We start from the raw sequence: 17,513 nt of genomic DNA on the forward strand, positions 1-17,513 counted from the left end.
GAGAGAGAGAGAAAAACACTAGGGTTTCAGGAACAGTGGCAGAGAGGCACTGTTCCTGAATGGGGCACACTGTGCAATGAAAGAGTAAAGTAGACAATCAATGGCAGAAAAATAGTATAGCAGAAATGAGGCAGAAAAGGTTGGCTATAAACTCTAACATAGATGGCCTTGACACACTAACACAAAGAAACACAGGAAGAGTAGATCAGGAGATAGGGTCCATCGAGATGCTCCATATAGGAAATATAATTAATTTGAAATAGGGTTTATGGACTGAAAGCCAAGATGACAAAATAATGTTCTATGCAACAGACAACCAGAGAGACATAGGGGCAGTTCATCCAGCACCTACAGATAGCTTGGAAAGACATGACACTTTTGTGCAGTGGAGAAATACTCAACTATAAAGAAGGAAAGCCTTGAGACTTTTGTGGGTAAAGGAATATGACTTGAGATCAAGCTCAGGTGTAAAAAGGTTCAGAACCACTTAGATAAAGAGCGGGTTGCCCACAATCTAAAAACCAAAGGAGTTAGTGGACCCAAAATGTACAATACACCTTGTGAAAGTGAAATGGGAGGAATTTTCCAGAAAAGGAAGACAGTTAATGTGTATCAAGATTTTAAACCCACATTATTCTCATTGCTCTGTTTAATTTGAATATATTCTGTTCCAGTCTGTCTACTTGTACTAGATTTGAGGGCAAAGACAGCTATTCCAAAAATAGCAGGACACACTATGGTAATCATCTTTAATTTCCTCTTAACTTAATCTAAGCCCTGTATTACTTACACTGTCTTATTATGACTGATTTTATTTGAACCTGGTTTATTAGATCATTGTCTTCCCTTGACTTGACTGAATTTATTCGAATTTGTTATGTTTGATAGTATTAAGTCTGAGAGTATAGGCAACTACTCTGAAGATGACAAGATTCACTATGGTATCTATTCTGGTTTGACTACTAACCTGTTTTGAAGTCCTATAATGTCTCTAATGTTTTGTTTTTATTAATATTGTTATGTACTGTGCCTGATGATATAGACAATTCTATTGAAGGTATATAGAGCATTATAAGTAACCATTGTAGATCACCTTGTATTGTGGTTTTAATCTTGTGCAATGTCCATCCATTTGTTTGAACGACCCCATTCTCTTTTCTTTCTCATTTGGTTTTATTCTTTTCAAAATAAAAGAAAGAAACCTCAATATTACAATTCTAAATTTCATAAATCCTCAATTTCAACATTTTTAATTAGCCTGAACCACTTCTCACTTTATACTTAATTATACATTAGCTGTTATTCTTTCTGGTTTCTGATAAATTTTTGTCGACTTTTTCCTGGTTATGTGTTTAATATTCTTTCCTCTTTTTGAGCATTTTCTTCTTATATACTACTTTCTTGAGACTAAAATCATTTCACATTCTGCTCTCCTTTCTTTTTCTAGGATGATGCTACTTAAATCTTTAGATGCATATCTAAAGATTTATTCTCCTAAAAGACTTTGGCTTTCTTAACTTTATTAAAATCAGTAATGATTCATACAGGTAATATAGCTGGGTTCATTCAAGAAAATCCTAATGGTCTAAAGAGTATTAGTTCTTTAGAGTCACTAGAAAATAAAAGTATGAAAACAGGATTTTTTCTTTCTTTTTTTTTATTTCTAAGAATTATACAGCACATGTTCAACAAAATTTAAAGGAACTATTTAATATACATTTTATGTAATTTTAATTTATCTCCCATTTCAATGTTTTAAAAGTGAGAGAAAATGTTAGACAATACTTAGAGCTGAAAAGCTCACTCTAACTGGAGGCTTGAACGTGATGCTAAATTTTATCACTAAAACCAACACTGATATTTCCTAGTTTTAAAATATAGTTTGGTTTTCCAATTGTTTCCTAAAGTCTGCTTTTATCATACCAACATTACCAGGACATTTGCTAACAAAGCCTGAAATTAACAAGTGAAACAGCCTTTTCATATTCACAATATTAATTCTCCTCCTCTCCATTGACCATATTATAAGAGTCATTTAGCTGTCCAGTTCTCTGTGCTACTCACAATCAACTGTAGTGAATAATGTTTCTAGAAGAACATAAATTTACAAAGATAAAGTTTAAAAAATATACAGACAAAAGTACCTTTTAGAATACATATACTATTCTGTAGCCTGAAATAGTAACAGAACCTGATCAACAGTGTTATTCAATTTCTCATTATCTAATTATGTCTCCTCCTTTTTATCTCATCTTCTTGTTCATCAATCCACTAAAATATTTCATTCTAAAATTTTTATGATCCAACATATTTATGCAACAAACTCAATTCTGTAGTAGCAGTGAATGTTTCCCCGTTTTCAAGAATGAGAATGAAATACAGGGTGAAAACGAATAGTTTGGTAGAAAAAATTCATTTAATTTTTTTTAAAAATTACTTTTTTCTAGTGTTTTTGTCCTCTTCTGGGAAGTGTAACTATCAAAAACTACTTCTTCCCATTAACCTTTTAACAAGTAATGTTGTAAAAATGATTCTGATCTTTTTATTAAGGGTTAAATTTAAGAAATCATCATGAAGTAATAATTTTACAGTTGAACAATGTACAACAAAACCTATAGACTATATGTCTGACAATAGGTTAATCAATAGCCAAAACATTAACTAACCTAATTTTATAAAGATAAAAGTACTTGACTAGACATTTCTCTCTCTAAGATATAAAATACCGTATCTATACCAAGGTGGTAATGTAACTAGTCTCCAGGAAAAAGTCAGACAAGGACTATGATGAGATATCACCTCATAACTGTTAGAATGACTAATAATGCCAACAAACAATATGAGTTTTGGTGGAAAGAAATATAAACTGGCACATCTACTTTAGAAGACAGTATAAAATTTCTCTTCAAAATTAATAGCACAGCAATATGTGGATCTAACAATCTACTCCTGGTTATATATAAACAAGAATAGAATTATGTATGTTAAAAAAAAAAAAAAAAAAAAAAAAAAAAAAACTGCAGTCCCAGTTGGGTGTGGTGTCACATACCCATTAGCACAGTGCTGGGAAGGCTGAGACAGGAAGATTGCTTTGAATCTGAGGCAGCATAAGCGACATAGTGAATTCAAGGCCATATTGAATTATGCAGTGAGTCCCTGTTTCAAAAACAAAAACAAAACTACATTTGCAAGTTTTAGCAGTATAATTCACAATAACCAAGACACAGAAACAACCTAAACATGCATCAACAGATTAATGGATCAAATGAAATGGTGACATATACATATAATGACATATTATTTAGTTTTAAAGCTAAAGCAAAGTTTACTATTCAGCTTTAAAAATAAAGCAAAAATTTATTTTTAAAGCAAACTTTGCTTTATTTTTAAAACTGAATAATATGGCATGTATTTATTTCTATTTTTCTTCTCTTTAAAATAAACTAAAGAATCAATCTCGCAATACACAACATGGATGAACAAGGAACTTTATGCAAACTGACACTATAGAAATACAAGGACTGCAATATTTTACTTACATGAAGTCTTCAAAGTGCTCATAGAGAAGGGAGTTAAGACAGTGACTGACAGAAGCTGAAGGAATGAAAAAATGAGGATGTTTCAATAATCATGAAATTTTAGTAGAAATCTATAGAGATCAGCTATATAACATATGGCTTATAGTTAATGATGTTGTTTTACGTGCTGAAATACTTTATGATATGTTGTGTTTTCTCTAAAATAAGCAAAAGAAAAAACAACTTAAAAATAAAGAATATAAAAGGATAAAAGATGTAGAAAGAGATTTTGTGTTGTTATAGATGTCACGATTGTCATGATGTTTACATTGGTGTGTGCACATGTCCAAGATTTTAAAACTGAATAAAGGAAAATGTGCATACTGTTAAAACTACAAGTACTTTCATAAATTTTCAAATAAGAATGAATATATCTTTTCCTTTTTCAGTAAACAAGAATTGAATTTTCCTAATTTATCAGAGAACTGATGAATTATCATCCCCTGAGACCTATTTGTAAAAATTCAAGAGATTTAAATTTGTGACTATGACAGTATTGGCTTTGTAATCTTTATTATCTGTAACCATCTTTCTAAATTCTCAAGTTCTTTTTCTCTGATTCACTGAGGTCAACTGACTTTGAGGTCAATTTATTGCACAGAGTGCTCAAGAAATTAAGCTGCCAAATCCTTCAACTTCTCCCTCCTATTAGAGGACATTCAGTTAATTGTTTGCCAGAAATTATTTACAAGTGGCTGTTAAAAATTAAGAAGAATGCTATTTGAGATAAAAGTATTTAATGTCTGCTATTTTCCAGGCACCAGAAAGGCTTCCTAACATGCAACTCAGTTTATTCCAGAACTCCCAGTTAAATCTAATGCTTTAAGTTAATCTTTTTGAAGTACTTGCATTTGATTGAGTTATTTATTGTGTGTAGTGTTCCAGGTTAGAATATCAAAGATAATTTCATAAATTAGATTCATGGTATCATCAGTTAATTCATTTTCACCAGGAAGCCAGGGACTGTGGTCAGATGCTAGTGAAAAAACTGGAAAGTAAAATCAGAGAAAAATCAGTGTGGATCAGAGTTTCACATGCATATTAGTATTTGAGAATCACCACTGTAGTTAAGCAAGTTTATTGCTCAACATTAACATCATCTTCTACGTACATCAGGGTGATTTCTTATGCCACAAGCAATCACTGAATTCTACATTATGCATTACACATAATTTAGACAAAGATTAAATATGGCTAAAATACCAATAGATTTCCTTTACTGGCCTTATAGATCTTACTTGACTGCTGTCATCCCTGAGCATTGTGTGTGTCCTTTACCATATTTCTGCTTATAGAGCAATAACTGTCACTAGTCCTTATTTATAATTATAGCAATGAACATAAGGGTCTTCTGAAAACACAGTCTCTAGAAATCTTGCTCTTTCCATTATTGAATGAAATGATGTTCCCCCACCTCATGAGACCACAATTAGCTTGTCACAGAAATAATTATTTACTTAGTTTGCTTTGTTAAAATTCCAATAAATAATATGAGTCTTCTGGGCCTGGAAAAATAAATTGTTCTTTCCAATGCATGTTGGTCTCATAAAATTCTATGAGACGAACATGATAAAGTTCAGCTTGCTCTCAAGGGACCATCACTTGGGCAGCAAACTAAAGGGAATGGTGCAGACCTAGCTTAAGAAGGATGAAGTCATTCACAAAGCTAATGGTCAAAGTTGTTGAGGGACAATCTGCTACATGCATTTACTTCCTAGTGAGACTCTCAAAGTTTTCCAGGAAATCTACACAACAGAAAATATGAACTCCTTTTTCTCCATGTGAGGAAAGACTACTCTTTTCCCAAGCCTGCCAGGCTGATCAACAGTTTATTCAGGGAAAGAAAAAGAGCCATTTGTTTTCAAATTTTCCCAAGTTTCCAAAATAGCCTTAGTGCTCTTTCTTTTATGTACATCTTATAGTTTACTTTGTTAATTAAAACCAATGCATTCATAATTCTTTTTAATATCGATAAAATAGTTTGCTAATTATTGCTTTTTACCTTGCTTATTTTGGTTTACACTGAATAAGTTCTTGCTCAAATGTTTCAGGCCATATAAAGTACAAGGAATTGAACAAACTACAAAGTAGCTAAGAATCAACATCTTTTCTTTCATTTCACTCTTTCCTATTTCCATCTCTAAATAAATACCAGTCAGAAGCTTTCTTGGTGAAAGTTTTCTCAGTTTTGTGCAGCTTATTGTGAAAACAATAAAGAATCCTCTGAGTGGCCAGTAATTTATCTCACTTAGACAACAAGGGAAAAGTTTCCCTGAAATTGATAGAAGAGATTGAGTTATTTCTACTTAATCTTTCACCATAAATTAATGACCATGCCTTATAAAATATTGACATTATAAACAATTGTATTGCTTTTTGGGTATGTATTATAAGTGTTTGAAGAGTATATTTGTACATGACATTTAACTTATACTGTATGAATAACTATAAATTACTGTACATATTTATGCATAAATGTGTACCACATATGGTGTAAATCCAGTCAAAAAGCTGCTGAATATTTTAAAAATATGTTCACTATAAATTTTGTATTAAAATCTTATAAAATCTTAACATTGGAGAACACACGAACAAATATTTCTTTTCCTTATTTCTTAAAACAGGAAGTAATTGTCATATCTTCTTTACAGCGGTTATTCTTTGGTAATTGTTCCTGGTTTTCCTTGGCAACTCCTTATTAGGTTGAACTGTGTTGTGTTAAGGATTTTGTGACTTTTAACAGTCTAATACTATCAGCTAACATAATCTGCAAACATAGTTAGAATTATAGTTTCCCGAGATAATATAAGAATTTAGAAACTCTTATTTTAAGCTTTGGAAACATTTTGTTTGATCTCTATCATAATGACAAGAGAATCTGATGTAAGAGACAAAGCAAAACAATTTTCTGTGGGTTAAGAAGAGCAGATGTTCTGATCTTTCTGAGCAGTAGATTTATATTTCTTTTCCAAAAATAATGTTACTTATGTTTCTTGCCTTATCTCCTGAAGGTGCCTTGGGATTACCTAAATGAGTAAAGTATCTTTAGTGATAAGGTATATATATCACTATATGTAATTAGCTTTAGCAAAGCAACTAAAATAGGAAACAGGAGAGATTGCTTTCTTTGAGACAGGGATTGAACAAAAAATTAGACTAGAGTCCAATTGTACAAACTAATGGGAAAAAATGCCAGTCTTAGTTCCCTCCTATAATTTTGATGAACATAAGTGTATCTGCTTTTTCTTAAAGTATTTCATTTAACTGAATGCCCCAATTATGTAAGATTTGGTAAAATATCTATTATATTTGAAAATTCACACTAACAAGTATTCACCCTGAGTATACTGGGATATTACAAAATCATTTCATAATTATTTACAGGAGAATTTATAAGTAACTGAAAAACAGACAAACATTATTTATTATGTCTGCAGGCAAATGCATAACTAATATGCAGCTATATTAAAAAATAATTCACATGATTAAAAAGCATTTGGATTCTTTTTGCCATGAAATCATTTCCTCTGAGATTCAAAAACTGACTGAGCATTTAGAAATACATAAAATCAGGGTTTGGAAGGTGGTTAGAAACACTGTTTTAGGGTAGTAAAAGGGAAATGAATCACATGTCTCATGTAAATTGTGTCAGTGGTAGTTCATTGTTTTTCAGTTGGATGCAATGCTTATTTTATTAGATCTTTACTGTAAAGTATTGGAATAGTTTTATTCTTCTTTCAAGTACATATAACTCATATGATTGCATGATATTTAAAAACTAATTATATATATCATATTTTGATATTTGTACTTAAAAGTTATTTGGAAACCTTGAAACAGTGAGGTAACTTGAAACATATATATATATATATATATATATATATAGAGAGAGAGAGAGAGAGAGAGAGAGAGGCAGAGAGTGATCATATCATGATAGTTGAGATTTCCATTTCCTTAAACATTTTCTTGTTTAACATGCATATATTTGTATATTTATCTGACATACTGAATTTCAACCCATGCATATGCTATGTATGTTGTTTAAACCATGATGTTTAATGTTTTATTTATTTATCATTACATTGTGTTTGGACCCTTCATGCTGCTCTTTTCTAATTATTCATAAAATATATGTTATTATGAGATATATTCCCCCACTTATCTTTAGAACACTAGAAATAATGTCCATCTAACTGATTGGTACCAATTGTCTAACCACTCACTATACCTGCTTTTGTAGCTTCTAGTAATCACTATTACACAGTTTGACCAATGTAATTTTTTAGCATCCAAAAGATATACAGCATATGGTAAATCACCTTTCTGTATCTTATTTATTTTGCTTAACATAATATCCTTTTGTTCTAACCTCTTTGTCTCACATGGAATCTCTCTTTGTGACTGAATATTGTTCAATTTTGTATATATATCACATTCATTTATCCATCCATTCCTTGATAGTATATGTCTCTAGGATGATTCATATCTTAGCTATTTTGAATAATGTTTCAATAAACATGGAAGTACAGGTATCTCTTTGGTATTCTGACTTACTTTTCTTTAGATATCTACCCAGAAATGGGAAAGTTGGATTATATGGTGAATCTATTTTCAGTTTCCCAGGCAATCTCTATATTGTTCTCCATACAAGAATTACTCATTTACATTTTCAAGTATAGTATATAACAGTTTCCTTATATACTATGAGAGTTTCCACATCCTCATCAACATTTTTCATTTTTGTCTTTTTGATGATTGCCATTTATAAATGGACGATTGCTCTGCCTTACATTCCTCCTCCTGCTTTCTTGTATTCCATTACTCTTGTCTAATAGAAAGTCTTTCTTCTCCTGTTACATCATCTTTCTTAGAATTACACATTAAAGAAAGCATGTTCTTTATGTCTAAATAATACCTCATTGTGTATTTGTACCATGTTTTATTTATCCAATCATAAGTATATGGGATCCTAGGCAGGTTTTATATCATAACTATTGTGAATTGTGCCACAATTAACATGAGTTTGCTTGTATCCCTTTGGATACTGACTTTAATTACTTTTGGGTCTATACCAACGAATTGTATAGCTGGGTCATATGCTTACTCTATTTTTAGTTTCAGAGGATGCCCATAATGATTTCTATAGTATATATATAGTAATTTATATTATTATCTAAGTGCAAAAGAATTTTGACTTCAAGTCCATAACCATACCTATTTCAATATTTATACTTATTTTTGTCAATACATTTATTTAGCATTACAAATACAGTCTTTGATTTACTGTGGATTGATTAATAATGTTTTAAATTTAATGGTATAAAAGAAATAAGCTCTCAAGAGAAATTATACTTCACATCTTGAATTTTGATCTTTCCCTAGGCTAGTGTTCTGTGGTAGGATACTCTTGCAGTACTGGAAAACAGCAGTATGTAGTTTTCATACATTATAGTACCATGGGGTAAACTATTTGTACACAGTACTCCTCATCTTACTATACTGCTAAACTGTGATGTTCAGTAAGGTAAAGTTAATTAATACATTTCTGACATGCAATATTTTCAAGGACATCTATAATTTTTAAATAATAGTGCTTCTGCTTGTAATCATTATGTTGTAAATGTGGCCTTAACGAGTGTCCTGAGCCATTCTGAAATTTCTTCATTGTATTTCTTTGTGTGTGTGTGTGTGTGTGTGTGTGTGTGTGCATGCTGATGACATAGAAAGGCTTCACAGGATGTTTAAATGAAGAGACTATGGTAAAGTTCATTAATAATTCATTGCAGAGATTTCTGGGAAGATGGCAGAGTGGTGAGCACAAACAAGTCAAACTTTCTGAGGTTTGGAGTCCAGATGGGGGAAGATAACAACTTGGGGAAGAGAGGAAGGTGGAACGTAGATCTCTAGGACTCAGCAATGACCTAAAAGAAAAATTGGAGCTTGCACAGAAAAGATGGTGGCAGACCACAGCACAGAAAGAGGACCAAACTGTACCTATCCCCCTACAACAGCTCTTACCTTTAGCTATGAGACAGGAATATCAAATCTACAGAGACAGTGTGAGTGAGGATGAGCCCAGAAGCCTCCAGTAGAAGCATGCCAGTGGAGAGAGGAGCGGCAGATAATGTGCACTGCAGCAATTGATAAATGACTTGCATCTGGACAACTACTGTGTTCCCTGGAGAGATTTCTTTTGAAGGATGCCAGTTGAACCCAGAACTCATAGTGGCTGTACAATGATTTTGGGTCAAGTCTCCCAAGGTTGGGTCCCATGGTGGCTGGGTAGGGGATAGCCATGGGAAAGTTCAGGGTCACAGAGATATAGGTGACTGTCAAGGAACATATTACATGTTGCTGACTGAGGAGTTGGGCTCTACCCTCACAGAAGGAGGCTGAGGTCAACCCAAACTTCTGTGGAGTTGAGAGTGCTAGAGTCAGTGCCCTGCTTCAACCCATTACCAGAATTATTGGGGTTACCCAACCGTGGGTCTGGCCTCTGACTTGGACACTACTGCAAAACTATAGATATGGAGGATAACCACAGACTTGAGATACAAATAGTGAAATTATTTTTTCTTTCTTTTTGTTTTTTATTTTTCTGCTTTTATCTATGAACCTTAAAAAATTTTTTGTTGTATTTTGCTTTGCTCTCATTTTTGTTTTTTCCTTCTTTTTTTCTCATGTCTTCATCAGCCTCCCAAAACTTGAAAAGTCTTCCTTTCCTTTCAGGTTTGCTTTTAAAATTTTCTCTTCTTCTATTTCTCTACATTTTCTTCATATCCTTTTGAAATTCTCTCCTCTGAAAGTAAAATTGCTGTATTAAATGGATTTTGACTATATATAATTTTATTATTTGTTTTAGATTCTCTTAAACAACTATAAAGTTTGTACCTATGGTTATAGGTGGTAAATTAAATGTTACGCAGTCTGCCATTTTGTAGATTGAACTTGATGCTATTGTTTTGCCTGTCATGCTACTTTAGGCAAGGTGACATGGTTGTGATTAGTAGTTATTCCTTCTATCCCAATACAGAGATTTTCTGGGGGTCATAAAAAATACCATACTCCAGTACCAAAAAAAATGGGTGGTAGGCCAAACAAACACCAACATTTAATCCCTAATAAGTTGAAGAGGCCAGACGTTGGAACAGAATCACAAGCCAAAAGCAGCTATATGTAGAAGATATCTCTGAAAAGTAACCATTTTCTGAAGAGATTTTGGTAATGACAAATCCACCCAACCACCACAGGCAATTTATAAACATCAATACAGAAAATAAATAAACATGAGAAAATACAGAATCAAGAAAGCAAGAAACAACCTCAGACTTCTGGCTTACCCAAGGCAAATACAGAGGGGACAGAGGTGGAGGAAATCAAAAGCCACTTTCTGAAATGATAGAAACAAATGTAGCAAAATATATAAATGAAGCTCTAGGAAAAAAAATCAGAAATAATTGCTCAATTTACTAAAGAGATGATGACCATAATGAAGGGCATGGTTAGTTTATCTAAAGTAGACACAGATAAAAAGAAATTGAGGAAGCTAAGAGAAAAGATAGAAATCATGAATGTTCAGCATAGGAAACAACTGGACTCCATAAAATAGATTCAAATAAATATCCAGGAGATTGAAATTTCTTTCAAAATTATATGCAGCCAAACAGCTGATAGATGACATAAAGAATAAAAATAAAAGATTAAACAGGATCAATGAAAAATCAGAAGAAAACACAAATGATGTTAAAAGGAATTTTTTCAGAAATAACAGCAGAAAACTTTTGAAGCATGGAAAAAAATTAACCCCAGTTAGCCATGACTGGAAAGATAAAAACCTACAGCAAAGTATATAAGGCAAAATCCCAGAAATTAACACAAGAAAGAAATAGTGAAAACTCTTTGAGAAAATAAATGAATCATCTATAAGAGAAAGCAAAACCAGAGTCACAGAAGGCTTTTCAACACTTAACCTGAAGTGAAAGAGATTTCAAACCTTAAAAGAAAATAACTTCCCACACAGATTGATGTATCTTGCACAAATATCTTTGAAAATTCATGATGAAGAAATGAGATACTCCAAGATAAAGAACACCTGAAGATACTATGACCATTGAACCAGTACTCCAAAAAGTTCTGAAGAGCATTGTATAAAGAGACAATGAAGACACTAATTCCAAGAATTTCACTAGAATTAATTCACTATGCAAAGAAAGAAATTAAACAAAAAGGAAAGAAGGGAACGAATAATTGGAAATCAACATGACAAGAACGAGTCAATAAATATTCATAACAATGATCAATGTAAATTGTCTCAATTCACTAATCAAATGAAACAGATGGCAGAATGAATCAAGAAGCATATTACAACCATCTGCTACATACAAGAAACACATTTAACTCAAAAAAGAAATTTTTGGACTGAAAGTCAAAGGATGAAAAATGATGATCCATCTAATAACAACCTAGAAAAAAGCAGGGGTAGCTCTCTATTTGCAAACAGCATGAAGATCAAGCCAAGACTGATTAGAAGAGAAAAAAAATTAATGTACATGAAAAACCATATAAGCATCAATACTGTTGTAATGGGAAACTTTAATATGCCACTGTCACAAATAGACTGGTCAACCAGACAAACTATCAACAAAGAAATATCAGAAGTGAACCAAATCTTTGAGCAAATAGACTCAGTACATAGTGTTCCACTCCATAACAAGAGCAGAAGCATTCTCCTCAGAAGCACATGGGATTTTCTCCAAAAGAGACCACGTATTATCTCATACAATATGCTTTAATAAATGCAAAGACATTGAAGTTATCCCATGTATATTATCATAACATAGTGCAAAAAATTGGAAATCAATGACAAAAGAAACCACAAGAACTTCATAAGCACAGAAACTAACACCTCTTTGTATCACTGGGTGACAGATTAAAGCAGAACTTAGACATTTTCTACAACTAAATGCTAATGCCATACTGGAAATTATGGCAAGCAATGAAGGCAACATTATGAGGAAAATTCATAGCAGTGATTTTCCACATCAGAAATACAGCTAGCTCAAATAAGTATCCTAATGTTAAACTTCAAGTTTCTAGAAAAAGAAGAGCAAGTCAAGTTCAAAGTCCATATGAGGAAGGAAATAATGAAGTCAGAGCTGAAATTATGCAACTGAAACTAAGGAAACAATATAAAGTAATCAGTGAATCAAAGGTTTGATTGTTTAAAACAAAATTGAGAAACTCTTAGCCAACCTGATTAAATAAATAAATAAATAAATAAATAAATAAATAAAAGACTCAAATACCTGCAATTAGGAATGAAAAGAGAGATACCCCAAGGAATCCTGCAGGAATACAGAAAACTATCAATACATATTTTGAGAAACATCATATTAAATGGTCAAAAACCAAAAGCTTTCAATCTAAAATCAGGAAGAAGACAAGGATGCTCACTGTCACCACTCCTGTTTAACATAACTCTGAAAATCTTAGCCAGAGCAATTACACAAGAGAAAGAAATAAAAGGCATAAATAGGGAAGGAGGAAGTTTTATCATTACTTTCAGAAGACATGATACTTTACATGAATGACTCCAAATTCTCCACTAAAAGATTCCTCCAAATGCAGCAGCATAGAAAGATCAAAAGTCGCCTGGGCATGATGGCATATGCCTATTATCCTATAGTACCGAGTAGGCTGAGGCAGGAGGATTGTTGCAAGTTTGAGACCAGCCTGGGATACAAAGTGAATTCAAGGTCAACCTGAGTTGCGTAGTCTTAAATAGACCCTGTCTTAAATAGACAAGAGCTGGGGATATAGCTCAGTAGTACAATGCTTGCCAGGCAAGCATGAGGTCATTAATTCAATCCCTGGTAAAGAAAAAAAGTCAACAATCAAAACTCAATACATTCCTGTACACAAATAAAATCTCACTGAAAGAGAAATTATGGAAACCACACCTTTCCCAATAGTATAAAAAAATGAAATTTGAACCAGTGTAAAAAGTCAGTGAAAGACCTACAAAAAATCATTTTATTTTCAAAGTCTACTAGTAGTCTAGCAATGATCAAAATATAGCAAAAGACACTTCAGAAATCCTGTAAAGTGGTGACATTGTTTCATTGTGTACTCAGAATTCACATTACTCTTGGATTATGTGAATATTATAACTGAAGCAAAGTTAGTAAGTTGCAAAATATGATATTTGTAACTTTTCTGCATTTTGAGTCATAGCAGTGGATTATCTACAAATCTGTTCTTTTTCTAGTTAGCCATGAGGGAAAAATGCAATGTTTTAACTCAAACATCTATCACAATGAACATAGTGCCTCATTACAAAATATAAATTACTAGTCACATGGATCTGAAAGCTTCTTTTATATCCTGTGAGCCACAGTCTTGCTTGACCTTTCACAAATGTCATCAGTACAGAAACATTTATTAAGAAACCTGGATAAAATTCTGTGTGTCTCTAAGTCTCAGGTAATTATGCTAATACGTGTTTATTTTAACACATTGAAAAACCATGTTTCTAATATGAAAACATATGTAGGTTTGCAATAAATTTATAAGTATATCCAGAGGCCTGATTATAACTTATATTCTTGTAACAGGGTAGAGATGTCTGTTTTCAAGCCATCAGTTTTAAATTCACAGTTAGGGTTAGGGTTAGCAAAAGGGAATCTCAAATTCAATACCTCTGGCCCAGAGTTCTGCTGTCTTCATGCAAACATTTGCCTTTCTCTGTACATAATATCCTACTATCTTCTTAGACATTTTATGGCAAGCAGAGAACTGCAGTGGTGATCTTGTTACACTAAAGCTCGGAGCAGACTTGATCTATGAGTGATGATTCTCTATTTGTGGAGACTTGCTAAGATCATCTCACCAGGAGCACCCATATATTAAGAAGATCAAGCAGGGATTTGAAGCAAAGTCATGGTCACATATTTCTGAGATTATATTGAAAATGCATTAGAATAGCAAAGGTTAATAGGATGACGATAAACAGAATATCTACCCAATTTTAAGACTAGTATACAAATTTTAGGAGCATAATGCAAGAGTACACAGTCAGAACAAAGGCATGGGAACTATTTCCACATGGCTTTGTTACAAGATGATCTACAGGGTGAGAGGAATTTGTTCTCTCAAGTAGCTGCTCGGCTAGGTGCTTTTGTTTTATTTCAAACTATTGTACTCGTAGGTTTACACCTCCAGGTTAAAAAATATTATTTTTCATTCAGAAAGAAAACTTTAAATTTAATTTCCAATAATCACTGATTTTTTTCTTTATTTGTGAATAGATTACTTAAAATTCACATGAAAAAATTGGAGTAGTACAATCTTAATTCTTTTGCTATTACTATATCTGCTTCAGTCTTATTTTGAGGTGCCAAATTTTTATGTTTTTAGCTTTTCATTGAAATTAAATATTTAGCTGAAAAATATTTCATTCTTTAAAAAATATATTTTGTATAGTAAGTGCACTTACTGAATAGTCTTTGTGCAGATTTTCCATTACAGATTTTTTTCAGTACATGAGAGGTCAATGGTGAAAGGTATTAAGATCGTTTTGAAAATAACTATCTTTCAAAATTTGTAAAGATATAAAAACTTTCTATAAAAAAGTGTGGGAGGGCTAGTTTAATGCTTATGATGTATAGCTACTTTTGTTGCTTTATATTTTTGTTATTTTGATTCTTGAGTCTATAAAATTAGTTTTGATAACTTTTAGAAAAATATATTAGTACTATTTCCAAATAATTGCAAATATCTATAATTTATCATTTTTTTAGTATTGATGGTTTTCTTTTTTCTCAAGAGCAATAAGGAAAATATTGGCTCAGAAATAAAGAACTTCTTATAAATACTTTTAGGCGGGGAAATACGGAGTTTGGTTTGGTAGAACAAGAAGTTTACAAAAGCGAGATCATTAAGAAATATTGTCATTGAGAAGTTTAATGTTATAGTTGTGTAACAGAAAAAGTCATAAATTAGAAGCTTTAGTTAATTAGATGTATAAATTTTCTTTGATCAAAACTTCCTCCTCTTTGAAAGAAATGTAACCTTTTTGATAGAGTCACTGAAAGCCTGTTTCACTTGCTTGTTCCTCAATGTGTAAATGAAGGGATTTAACAAGGGTGCAACAGAAGTGGTGAGAAATGAAACTCCTTTATTTATGGCCACCTGTTCCTTTGCTGATGGCTTGATGTAAATGAAAATGCAGCTGCCGTAGGTCATGGAAACCACAATCATGTGGGAGGAGCAGGTAGAAAAGGCCTTTTTCCTTTGATGTGCAGAAGGAAATTTCACTATTGTACTGATGATGTATGTGTAGGACAGAATCACACAGAATAATGTAATGATTAGTGGAAATACTGCTACAAGAATAATCATCTGTTCAATTATCCATGTGTCTGAACATGAGATCTTTAAGAGAGGACTTGCATCACAGCCGAAATGATCAATGGCATTGGAATCACAGAATTCAAGCTGAAGGCCCAGGCTAAGAGGTGGGACTATAATCATCAAGCCAAATACCCAACAAGAGAAAACTAATAATGTGCACACTCTGTTGTTCATGATGGTCATATAGTGGAGAGGTTTATAGATGGCCACATAGCGATCATAGGACATGGCTGCCAAGAGAAAAAATTCGGTTGCTCCAAAGAGAATAACAAAAAATACTTGACATGCACAAGCATTGTATGTGATGGTTTTATCTCCAGTTGATAAACTGTACAGGAACCTAGGAATACAGACAGAAGTAAATAAAACTTCTAATATGGAAAAATTTCTGAGGAAAAAGTACATAGGAATTTTAAGTTGAGGATCTATCATTGTGAGAATGATAATAGTCAGATTTCCAGTTACACTCGACACATAGGTGAGAAACAGAAAAATAAAAAGCAGAACTTGTAGTTGTGGGTCATTGGTCAGTCCCAGCAAGATGAATGTTGTTATTGCCGTGTGATTTCTCATTGCTGACATTTGATGTTTAAAAATATCCTCTTGTAAAATTCAAGATTCTTATGAAGAGTTAGATATTCAAATTCTATAGAAAAAAAAAGTTGCCAAAGAAAAGTCAAAGTTTACATTTTTTTGCCTTTTTCATCAGGATCAATATATCCATTATTTCAGTGACCTTCTTAAATTTTATGAGAAGTGGAGAATTCCCCAATACTTCACATTACAATAAAACAATCTAATATTTGGGATAGGTATTTAGTTCAGTGGCACAAGTGACTGCCTGTCAAGCACAAGTTTGTAAGTTTGATCCTCATTACAAACAAAACGAAACAAAACAAAACCCAAGTGTTTTTAAAAAATAATATTTTAGTCTCTGAATTTACAAATGTAGTTTGTTGTTATGCACTTTCTGAATTAACAAGCATTTTAGAGAAAGATCGTGCTATTTTATAGGTAGTTACATGTTCTTTGTACAAGACAAACTTTATTTAACACAAAGGCAGATAATTAAGAACATGAGTTGTCTCCATTATTTTATCTGATTATTGCAGTTAAAGTTAGATACATTTCTGTTGGAAAACAAAGAACAACAATAATGCTCCTTGTTTGAAAAAACCATCGCATTTATGTGTGGTTTAATGCACAAATATTTTTACTGTAGCTTGAGAAAATGTAATGTTTAAGATATTTGCAAAAGGAAGGTTTTCATACACTGTCATTTATGTTCATTTATTTTATTTTAATAAATTTTTCTCAAAGCCTCAGAAGGTAAGCTATGTTTAATATTCCTAAATGATAACTTTCTAGGTTATATTTCTACATGAGATTCTATTTGTCATATTTGTACATACGGAGTACTTTGATCATTTTCACGACCGCATAACATTTTCCTTTTCCTATCTCCTTCTGCTTTACCCCATCTTCACACCCTAATTATTGTCCTTCTACATTTTTACTGTCTCT

At 32.3% G+C, this 17,513-nt stretch overlaps 1 protein-coding gene across 1 annotated transcript; it reads right to left on the reverse strand.

Moving 5' to 3' along the window:
• Window positions 1-15,614: 15,614 nt before the first annotated feature.
• Window positions 15,615-16,571, reverse strand: LOC100732967 (olfactory receptor 6C2). Its single transcript, XM_013159093.3, has one exon. It carries the CDS (start codon window positions 16,569-16,571, stop codon window positions 15,615-15,617), a length of 957 nt encoding a protein of 318 aa, XP_013014547.3.
• Window positions 16,572-17,513: the final 942 nt, after the last annotated feature.

The sequence above is a fragment of the Cavia porcellus genome, unplaced genomic scaffold (genome assembly GCF_034190915.1).
Source record: "Cavia porcellus strain 051 isolate PalLab524CR breed Dunkin Hartley unplaced genomic scaffold, mCavPor4.1 scaffold_8, whole genome shotgun sequence".
Taxonomy (NCBI): domain Eukaryota; kingdom Metazoa; phylum Chordata; class Mammalia; order Rodentia; family Caviidae; genus Cavia; species Cavia porcellus.

Coding starts and splice junctions, on each gene's coding strand:
- LOC100732967 (XM_013159093.3), bottom strand. CDS start 16,571: ATGTCAGCAATGAGAAATCACACGGCAATAACAACATTCATCTTGCTG.